Raw genomic sequence first — 11,792 nt, forward strand, 5'->3', positions numbered from 1 at the left:
GTATTTAGGCTTTCTGTGTATACTTTTCTGGAGCTCTGATATGGCTTCCAAATGTCGGTCACTCATGTGTCGAATCCTGTGCTGTGCGAATCATGTGTGCTGTGCTGTGCGATTGCGCTACAGGTTCAACGTAGCGGATGCACCCAAATCATCGGAACAATATGTAACCATCGCCCGAAGTGCTCTTTATTTTTCCCCCGGCTGTTTTCCTTACATTTTATTTGATTCGCCAATACGCAATTTTCACTGCTATAGGTGTCGGATTCCTCCTCTATTACGCATTTCACTCTCTATGAAATATAAATATAAAATCCAAATACAATTTCCAACCCAATATTCTCAGTGCTGTTAGGTATTAATCTAAGGAGCATCGAAACACATTCAAGAAGGACAAAAAAGGGAGTTGGGAGCCTGCAGTCAGACGTGTCTAGGAACATAACTGAAGAGAGTGCGAAAGTACTTCGCGTCGGTCGACACAAGTTGTAACGTCCGATTGTGGCTACAGCTTATCATCCGACAAGAAACATATGATGCCCGTAAAAACGCTATACAATTCAGGGGATTCGACGGCAAAGCGGATGAAGATTATGCACCCCAAACACGAGATATCCGGAAACGATTTTATAAATATGCGAAAGTACAGATAACGGGCAGCAAATGCAAAGTGAAACTAAGTTTCGACATTGTGGATGGTAGAGCCTTCACCTCGAAGAAAGAAAAGCAGGAAGTTGTTACACTCTTAGGGAAGTGGAACCCTGTTAGTAGGATGGCCCCTGCCGAATACACTCTGATAGCCCTTCTTGTAAACTGTAAAAGTATTGGTAACGAAGTAGACGAATTCGCGAGCCTCATTGATTCTTGTAAGGCTGAGGTTGTGTTTGGAACAGACGTGTAGCTGATTCCATCCATCGTTGATAGCGAGGTGTTTCGTAAGCACTTCGCCGCTTATCGTAATGATATCGCATGAATGAGTGGAGGGGTTTTCTAGTTAGTTCATTCCTCTTTACGGTTAACTTTGTTATAGATATTGGGTACGGTGAATAATTCAGTGAGGAGCAAAATCACCCTTACTGGTAAATCCTTATTTATTTCAGGAGCATTTAAATTATCCCTCACTAAACTCTGATGAAACTACGTTGCGCGAGATTGTCCCGAGAATATGGGATCAGATAATTATTTCGGACGGTTGTAACCAACCGGGCTTTAAATGGTCTAATCGAACCTGTACAACAATGATCGGCTGTCGCAAAAATTTGGAATATAAAAACAGTGTTGGCACATTCGGATTCATTGAGTAAGGGAGTTCGTCTGCACGCAATAACATTTTAGGTCCGTTTCTTTGTAAATGACACAATGTTGCAGATCCTGCGTCGCGTATCCCCGGTATACAAGTGGTCATCTCGCTGTCGTGGCTGGCATAAAGGGCGCGATAAAATTAACCAACCAAGACACGCCAATCTGAGAAGGTGTATGTTTATTTAAATGTGTTGTTGGGCAATTTCTCGGGAGTTGTTCATTCATTTGTCTCGTTTGGATTGTATTCGCGAAACTTCAGACGTTTTACAACTGTGGTCCCCGTTTAGAAGAAAAGTGATAGAAATGACGGAAAACTGTGTGTCTAATACTGCCTTAACAAGGCTAAAAAAGTGCAAAAATGAATAAATGACGTCTAATATTTGAGACTTATGATGAAAAGAAGAATAGTATATACCTAACATTTAAAAGAGCGTAAAGTAGTCATCAGTTCAACAGGTTAGTCGAAGTAACCTATGAATACAAAATAAAAATACATAGTTCAAAAAACGACTAACTTCAGGTTACTCAGCGACAATATGAAAAAAACCGAAAACCTTTTTATTAAATACGTGAATGAATGTGCGTCTGTCTGTACTCGAATGAAGGAAATTAGTTGCAACAATAAGGTCTCAATTATCGGATGATGTAGGTGAGGCAACTTAATTTATTTTTTCATTGGGAGCTTTTGCTTAAAATGAGCTTTGAAAAGTTGTGCGTGCGTGCGTGCGCGCGCGCGCGCGCGCGTGTGTGTGTGTGTGTGTGTGTGTGTGTGTGTGTGTGTGTGTGTGTGTGTGTGTGTGTGTGTGTGTGTGTGTGTGTGTGTGTGTGTGTGTGTGTGCGTGCGTGCGTGTGCATGCGTGTATTTGTGTATGCGTCCGTGCGTGCCGCCGAATCGAATCCCTGCCGCCGCGGCCGGGATTCGATCCCGCATATTTGGGCGCAGTAGTCGTGCGCCCTAACCACTGCCCCACCACGACTGGGCGCGCGCGCGCTTGTGTGTGTGTGTGTGTGTGTGTGTGTGTGTGTGTGTGTGTGTGTGTGTGTGTGTGTGTGTGCGTGCGCTGAGCTATGCCAGCCGAGCAAGTCAACGTCAGCGGTATCGAATCATTGTTAAAAAACGGTCCAGGTGGCAATTCTTCTCACATATTAAAACTTTGTGCCTGGCTAGTCGCACCTTACTTTTATCTGATAAACTCCAAGTCACTTTCTGCAACGTTGCTTTCTATTGCCGTGCTACTCGATGACTGAAAATGGGGCAGGTAGTTACGACTCATAAGAGAAGTCGAGACGACGTAAAAAAATCATGGGCATATGTCTTCAGAGTATAGTAATGTAATATTTATTACAACGCACAATATTATTGAAAATCAATACGGTTTTATTAAAGGACTGTTCTGTACTACACAGCTGATTGAGGTCTATCTCGAGTGTATCTGAGGTCAATAAAAATGGGAAAACAGACAGTTTTTTTTCTTCAGATTTTAGGAAGGCCTTCTACTGCTTCTTTTCAAGCATTAATGGAAAAATTTAGGGAGGAGATACTGAAATGGATCGCCATTTCCTGGTCGCAGCGACGACCTGATATACGGAACGGTTGTACTTCAGCCCTTGGGTTGAGGCTCACTCCCAAGGTTGATATTATCATTGGGAATGCATTTCTAGGCTATGTCAGCAATGTCGTGTTTACAAAACGTGTGTACAGACTTGTGTCCTCCTTGTAAGAGTTAGGACTAAACGCTTGGTTGTAATCGAAAAAAGATGGTGTAAGGATGCTAAACAAAATAATTATCAATAGGATGATTAGTTAATTAATTGGATCCATCAACCAGCAACTTTTTGTTGTATCATGACACAACCGTGGAATGGAGATAGAACTCCAGAAGCTCTAAAAATCTATCCTGGCTTATTCCGGTAGAGTTCTGGAAGTCGATGGGGCCTTCCAGAACGTAGAGAACCCTAGCGGAATAAGCCAGGATAGGATTTTAGACATTCTGGAGTTCTACTTCCATTCCACGGTTGTGTCATGATACAATAAAGAGTTGCGGTTACAAAAGTCAGGGATCTGCATTGGTTCATCTGTCGCTCCAGTGCTCTCAGATATTTTTTTGACAGCCATGGATAAGGACGTTCAAGAAGGCCTAAATGATAAGCGCATTATAAAGATATATCGTTATGTGAATGATTACGTAGTTGTTATAGACAGTTCCGCGGCCAGCGCTATGTTTCAAACAGTCTGTGACGTTAAGGTATTTAAAACCTGTTCAAGATGGTCTTAGCTTCACGTGGCAAATACCAAACGAAAACCGCATACAGTTTCTCGATCTTTTGCTTGTGTTTAATGGCGCCCATGCTGGCTGGTTATACAATGTGAGATCGAAGAAAGCCTTGCTGCCTTATGACAGCGCGCATTCTAAGCTAGTTAAGCGGGCAGTTGTCGCCGGTTCGCTTCGGGCTGCCCTCACTAAGAGTTGCGAGCGCTTGGCTGAGTCTAGCCTTAATCGCCAGATTAAGACTTCACTCGACTGGCTATTCGCCATCTCTTATTTCAGGATTGTGCGAAGCGCTTTTTACAGAAGGTTAAGCAAAGTGCAATACGTCTACAGCCTAAGGAAAAGAAACCTGTGGCAGTTGTTCCATACATACGTAAACTGTCACATAATATCAAGAGGGTAGTGGGAAGGTGCGGTGTGAATGTTGTGTTTTCTGCCCATAATAAGTTGGGATAGTCCCGATGGTGAACCGACAGAGAAGGGCGAGTTGTGACGTAAAGCATGTGACGCAGTAGACCGAATGCCGGCTAGGAGTGGTACACCAGATTCCACTAACGTGCGGCAAAGTCTAGATTGGTCAGACGGGGCGATGTTTTAACGAAAGAGCTGTAGAACACGCCCTAAACGTAAAAGATAGGACTGGGAGCCACATGGCACAGCACTGCAGTCAAACCCACCATCAATGTCGGCCTTTGTTATCCGATACAAAATTTCTCGCGACCGCAAGAAGCAAAATAAAAAGAGAGGTGATTGAAGGTTTTTTCATTCAAAAGGCTGCGGACGCGTGCATCAGCGCCCCTTCAGTTTAACTTCAGGAGAAAGAAGGGACGTTCTTGGGGAGTGCTAGGATCCTACATTTTAACTCAGTTAAGCATTTCAGTGTACGTGTATGGCATTTTTGTTTGCATGTGTCTGTCTATGTTATTTAATTGTTCCTGTTTGTGTAGGTTTCTTGTGGTGCATTGGAGGCACGGTTAGGTAATATGTGTTTTTTATGTCACCCGTTTTTCTTTTTTTTTGTCTGTTAATGGTTTTAGCTGTTTAGCCGTGTTGATGTTTTGGCGTTGGTTAACGTTTTTTTTCTTTTTTTTTTAGCATTTGACTGGCTGACAATGACAATGATGCTGTCTTTGCTTTTTAAGATTTTTAGCAATTGACTAGCCTTTTGCCTGAAAATGTTGTTTTAGACTCACTACAAGCACCAATTGTTTTTTATTTTTTAAATAATTTTTGTCATTTAACTGTTTAGCCGTGTTAATGTTTTGGCGTTGGTTAACGTTTTTTTTCTTTTTTTTTAGCATTTGACTGGCTGACAATGACAATGATGCTGTCTTTGCTTTTTAAGATTTTTAGCAATTGACTAGCCTTTTGCCTCAAAATGTTGTTTTAGACTCATTACAAGCACCAATTGTTTTTTATTTTTTAAATAATTTTTGTCATCCGTCTCTATTGTGTTTTGTTGGTCCTGATTTTGGGGACAGATGCAGTTTCATTCACATCGTGCCTTGTCGCCTATCTGATATTGTATGCACCTCTGGGTGTATGTTTGAGTGCAGCTTCGCTTGCAAACATTTTACTCTGGTGTGCTTTGATTGTATCTTCCATGTTGCAGTGCGTACGGCATCATGTCAATATCCAATTTGATAAGCAAACCAGTTACGAAAGTGTTCACTCTAACTGCAGTAGGTGATTGCACCCACGTGGTCTTTGTGGCAGCTATAAAACGGGCTTCGGCTGTACATGCAATAAAGTTGGTAGCCAGCGCCAGTTCCATCTTGTATGTGTGTTCTTCCTGTGTCCTTTCTTCACGCTGTGTTTATTTTTTGAAAACAACGTTGTTTGTCTTCCTTGTGCGTGTTTTTCCGTTAGGCTGTAGTTTAACCTGTGTCGCCAGAGTCTTCAATGCGGCGTAAGCGCTTAGAAAAAACCGCTATTCGTGCAACAGAAGCTTTGCCTTGGTGGCTAGTCACGATCGGTTGTGGTGGTAGATGGGCCTTTTAATACTCGGCAGTTTTTTTCCCTGAACCGCAGACGCAGCGCCGACTGATTGTAAGAGGCCTCCTGTTGATGGCGCAGTGACAGGGGCCTCTGCGATCTGACCTGGTACCACACGATTCGGCACTAGTAGATTGTTGATGCGTCCTGAAACTTCCTCCGTTGAAGCCAGTCGTCTTTATTTTGAGGATAAATCAGACTTAAGTCATGCGGGGCGTAGAAAACTGGGCAAAAGAATTGCCTATGCTGCCACCCTATCGTTTTTTTAGCAAGCCTTTAGATCGTGCACCATCTATAAATAACAAAAATAATAATAATTTTTTTATTATCCTCAGTTGACAAAATACATGCTCCAGCCCGCTTAAGCGCTATAGCTTGTGTGCGAAGCTGGGCAGCGGGGGTCAACAGCGAAAAGTAGAACATGGAAAGAGAAAACACAAATGAAATTCAGACACTAAACTTGCTTGTCTTACACGAACAAACCAAGAATAAAAAATGTGCTACACAACAAAAATCTTCAGCCTTGCGCAGTTTCACAGAAGAGATAAAAACATAAAGTACATGGCAAAGAATATTGGATCAGTCAATATTGTCATCAAACTACAATCGAAGAAACATATTTAGTTGTTTTATTTCGTTAATGGACGACTCTTGTCGCATTTTATTAAAGCAGTAAGGATAATAATAAATATGGGTTTTTCGCCCATAGTTACTGAAAATGCGGAGTACGACATATTTTTCCGACTGACTGAGAGAACGGGCTTTAAAATTCTTTACTTTAAAGGCTGCAAAGAAATTCTTGTGGTATTTATCAAAGATAAGTTGCTTGTGGAAAGGTAAGATGTCAGAATATTCCATACAAGCTGGTGCCGGTTTGCTGCGATAGTTGGTACCGTAGACGAGATTACTTGCGATCCTGTGCAGCTGTGTAGACCTTTTCATGACCCTGGGAGAAACCGGTTTGACTGGGCTGTGAAGCAGGCGCGAGGGGAGAATCCGCAGCTTTTTCCTGTGCTATGAGCACAGCCCAGTCTCCAATACAGCATCGCCCTTTGGCCAATTTCGAAAAGGTCTATAGCTGCACAGGAATCCTGTATACAATTATGCAGATATGTTAACACCTGTTCGTCACCAAAAGACGGGAGTGTTGCACTGAAAGTACAATTTGGAAATAGAACATCTTTCCCGTCGTTACGTTCAAATTAGTGACATTATCGAAACTCCATAATCAGCGGATAATGTTAACTGCAGTGCTCTGCAAGCTAGCCCGAGAGTTTGTTACGCGGACGTTACCGCTCAGTGTTCTTTTGATGACCTGGAAATTGAGGCAGTACCTGCATCCTAAATGTTGCCCACCTTTTCTAGGCTATGATAACTCAGTTTAGAGTAAAGGTAACCCCTGCATGATTAGGAAAAGGTAACCAATCGATATTGCACTCCACATTCAGACAGTTGTTAAACGACCATTTAAAGAGTGCATTATCCATTTCTTCTCGCGCTTTTTCTGCAACTATGCTGCTCTGCAATCCGATATTCCTCCCTTACACATGCCTAGTCCCTTTTGTGCCGAATGCATCTTTACGGGTTATCAAAAGGTGATACCGATGATGATGCCGATCTGGGCAGACAAATCACAAGACATGATCTTCCATACTCGGTCGCCCGTGTCCGCATACCTACGTGCGGGAGATCATGCACTACTTGCGTCGAAATGCTTCTGTCCCTCCGGGGACTTTAAACGAGTCAACTTTCGCGCAGTAGCTGATGGCCAGCTGCCATTAGGTAATGATAAGCAACTCCAACAAGGAGTGGTGTAATCACTACCAGCAAAGACGGTCAGTTCTGTACGTATTCTCGTCCTTTTTTATTTCTACTAGTTCATCATCATCATCATCATCAACCAGACTATACCCACTACAGTGCGAAGGCCTCTCCTATATTTCTACAATTCACCCTACCAGCTATCAGTTTCTGGTCACATGGTTTGATCGTGAGCCGCATTACGATTTTTTTTCTTCAGAAATTTGGGAGTCCAACAGGTCTTAGAAGAAAAGATAACGAGGAGGGCTCTCATCACCCTGCAGGTGTCTAGAGCTTCAATCCTTTCACCGAAGGTGTACATGACGTAGTGGGTGTTGCCGACATTTTGTGGATACACAAGTACAATTTTCCTGTGCTCGTAGCGTGGCGTGCTTGCAGGTATAAAGTAGATGGCGCCTAGCAAGAAAAAAAAAATAATAGGGCAGATGTTCGCAGGAACCTTGACGACATTTTCTCAAATTTTTCAGGTGCCCAGAAGTGCGCGGTTGTAAGCAAGCTTAAGCAGGCTCGCGCAGTAGTTGTCGCAGTCATCGAGACCCGCAGCTTTTGATGTGTAGACCATACCAAACCGGAAAAAATAAGCAGCCGAAGCACTAACAGAGAAACCGAAGTGACAGATGCGTGTCCAAATCGCAGGGAATGGTAAGCTCCAAATGCCCTAAGCGCAATAATGAGACGAGATATACATTAAGAAAGTTTGTTCAACTTTATTTTTTAAATCGTGTTACACTCGAAGCCATAGAACAGTGCACCTTTGGATGAATTGACCGCGATGTCGGCAGCGCGCTGCAGCAGCGCGCTGCCGCAAGAGGCACGTGACTAAGGATTTATGCGCCATATTTCGTTATATGCCGAAGTCATCGTTTCAGCCATGAAGCTGTTTTGCATTGAACTCTGTTATGCATTGCCAACTGTGTTTGTGTCGGAGAGTAACGGGACCTTGAACGCAAACAGCACGCGCTATGGCCGCACGCATTCGTGCGTAAATACACATTCTGCCACATGTATCGGTCATCGGTAAAGAGCAGCACGTGCACAATAACTAGCGCGCGCGCAGACGACACAGACATTTTTGCTGTTTTCGCACATGCAGACAAAATATCCGCAACTTGGGCAAACAGGGTATTTACCTTGGCCGGGAGCCTCCATGACGAGCACTGCGGATGGGCGTAGTAGAGTCGACGGCGTGGGCACCGAAGCTTCGCTCTAGGATCAAGTAGCCGCGGCTGCCTGGCGCGTAGCTCAACTGTGGGCAAACAGCCAGTACGTCAACCACAAGCACTGCCTTGGGGGTAACGTCCACCGCCGAAGCGTTGTAGGAGAGCTGCTATGAGGGCGCTGCAGTCTAATCCCCGGTTGGGACAATTCACTGGTCTTAGCACTCTCACTCAGATCTTCTTGGTTCATTGAAGCGATATTGGTGTATGAATCGAAAAAGTTGCATCATGTCCTCAAACGTGTTTTTTTGGTTCATTACAGACGTGTAAAGGGTTAAGCATGGTTATGCCGATACCAGCGCCACCCTTCAGCTTTCTCCATCAGTTATCGTGTACGAGTAGTTGAGGATGACACACTGAGACCAGAATCGCGATGTCGCAGTGGTCCGTAAACGGCGTCAGCCATTGGCCGGTTTGTATCCAGCCGTACCCGTGGGAATTCATCGTGGTTGCCTTTGTAGCCGGAGGTCTCCGCATGCTATGGTACAAGGGGCAGCCTCGAACGCCACTGTTACGTTCGCTGCTGCTGTTCGGCAGCGAGAAGGTTTCGCGTAACCTGCTACTGTGTATACGAACAACCGCGGCGCAAAATGCCGAGACGTGTCACATTCAACGTTGCCGCACTGTGTCCTGTTTACGCTTCGCGCGCCGAGTGTATCTACGTCGCAGCGACGCCGCAGCAGCCGTTGGCGTAGTCCTGGCATCGAGTTCAAGCTTTGCTCCCACGCCCTTGCGAACGCGTTGGTCAGCTTGGCTGTCGTATGGAATGTTGCGAGGCTTTCTTTTTTCGACCTAGGCAAAGAGAGAATACAGGATTCAATTAGGAGGTGTCGTTGGCAAGGCAACGAGCACGGAAGGATGAGAAAAGGAGCTAGCTTTTATAAAGGGCATGAAACACGGTTTGCCAAGATCCTGGGACGAAGCAGAGGTTTTCATTTCATTTATTTTCTCCTTAAGACCCGAGGGCATTACATAAGGGGGGAACAAACTCAATATACAATGCAAACAAGAACAGGGAAGCATTGAAACGACAAGAAAACAGAAACTAGATACGGAATGCATTGGTTGAACGAAACATATGAAAAACAAAAATAGTAATATATCGTAAGTAAATGACGCCGAAAAGGTTATACAAATCTACGTGATAGCACGAACAAAAAAACGCTTTCACGAAACTGGTTGAACTTGAGCCGGTTGGTACGGTATCGATGGTAATGTAAGCAGAAATACTAACACCCGTAAAAAAGTCAAGACAAGGTAAGCGCAGCCCCCCCCCTCTGCGCCCACAATTCTATTGATGTCACCATCGATGCTTTGACAAAAGATGGTCGTTTAGTTTTACCCTGAATAATTTGCGATCAGTGAATGATTCGATGGTGTTTAGCAGGGCATTCCTCAGTACTACTGCGTCAGGAAAAAATGAAGAATTTAGTGCTAAGGTGCGATAGTGGATACGTGCAATGCTATGATTATGGTTTAGACGGCTAGACGTCCTGTAGGGGGGGGGGGGGGGGTTGTAGTTTTGCGTGTCTCGTGCGGGATGTAGGACACAGAGGCGAGATATGATGCAGTGTGATATGAGCGATGGAATGGCGATGGACTGTTTCAGTGCTGTGATAGCGTTTTGTTTTTATTTTTCAATAGCAAGATGGTCGCTTAGGGCCACAAACTGCATGGATTGCAAGTGAAGGAAAGCGTAGCAGGAAGCGGCAGAAAATTAGGTGGGCGGATGAGAATAAGAAGTTCGCAAGGGTAAAGTAGATGCAGCTCGCACAGGACTGGGTTAATTGGAGGGATATGAGAGAGGCCTTCACCCTACAGTGGGTATAGTCAGGCTGAGGATGATGTTGATGATGTTATAAATCGGATGGCGCTATTCTCTAAGGCTTCAAAGCCGGTGGCGAGATACATTTGTTGTGGGTGCCAAACGGATAACGCATATTCGAGTTTGGGGCGAATGAAAGTTGTATAGGCTATTTCTTTTATTTCCGAGGATGCGGCCTTCAAGTTGCGTCGCAGGTAACCAAGCGTGCGTGAGGATTCAGCGCAAATGTTTTGAATGTGGGTTACTCATGATAGTCATGGTGTTAGGTGGAGGCCAAGATATCTGTAGGATAATACAGGGGTAGTGACAAGTGAGCTAATACTATACTGATGCGGATTCACAGTGTGTTTTCTCGTGAAAGTCATGGATTTGCACTTGCCGGTGTTCAAGGGAAGGTGGAACTTGTTACACCAATAGACGAGTGTGTTAAGATCAAATTGAAGCAAACATGAGTCGTTGGTCTCCCTGATTTCTCTGTATATGACGCAGTTATCCGCAAAAAGATGTAATTCTGATTTTATATTACAAGGGAGATCATTGATTTAAATTAGGAATAGTAGCGGTGACAGTCTGGCGCCTTGTGGGACTCCCGATGTTACATTCGTGAGAGGTGAGTGGTTATCATCTGCGGAAGGGAACTGCTTGCGTTCTGAAAGAAAATTTTCAATCCAGTGGATTAGGTTGGCGGGAATTCCTAGTGATGAGAGCTTCTGATGTAAATGACTGTGGGGAACGCGATCAAATACTTTGGAGTAATCGAGCAATAGAGCATCTATTTGGAGGTTATTGTCCATGGGTTCTAGTAAGTCGTGTATGAACTCAGCAAGCTGTATTTCACATGAGGGATGATTTCTAAAACCATGCTGTTGAGGATAAAAGAAGTCGTTAGATTCGAGGTGTGCCATTAAAGTTGTGGATATAATGTGCTCGATAAGTTTGGATAGGACAAATTAGATGCTGATTTGCGGTCACCTGTTTTAAAGACGAACGATTTGAGTGAATTTCCAATTGTCCGGTATTTCTTCCGATTGTAACAACTGGGTGAGGATTAATTGTAATATCTGTGACGAGGTTTCGGATGTGTTTTTTAGTAGTTTGCTATTGATATGGTGAGATCCTGCTGATGAAGACAATTTTAGAAAATCAATGAGGTTACTGATACCGTTTGCATTAATCTGTATCTAAGGCATCATGACTGGTGGTGACTCTGATGAAGGCTGGGTCATACATTTGTGTACGGAGGTGAAAATCGAGACGAAATAACGGTTGAAGACGGTGGCACACTGTTCTGGTTCCACTGGTTCACAATCAGTTCCCATGACGGCTATTTGGTTTGGCCGAGACCTAGGGGATAGAATACGCTAGAAA

The 11,792-nt window shown here is 44.0% G+C and overlaps 1 protein-coding gene across 1 annotated transcript in view; it reads right to left on the reverse strand.

Annotated features, from left to right (window-relative positions):
* LOC146194411 (uncharacterized) overlaps positions 1-8,996 on the reverse strand; it is a 28,095-nt gene extending 19,099 nt beyond the window's left edge. Inside the window, exon 1 of the mRNA XM_084597403.1 lies at positions 8,513-8,996. Coding sequence (XP_084453529.1) covers positions 8,513-8,531 — 19 coding nt within the window. The 5' untranslated portion in view covers positions 8,532-8,996. The remainder of the gene's footprint in view (positions 1-8,512) is intronic.
* Between the last annotated feature and the right edge of the window lie 2,796 nt (positions 8,997-11,792).

The sequence above is a fragment of the Amblyomma maculatum genome, chromosome 3 (assembly GCF_055883805.1).
Source record: "Amblyomma maculatum isolate TAMU_Amacu chromosome 3, ASM5588380v1, whole genome shotgun sequence".
NCBI lineage: Eukaryota > Metazoa > Arthropoda > Arachnida > Ixodida > Ixodidae > Amblyomma > Amblyomma maculatum.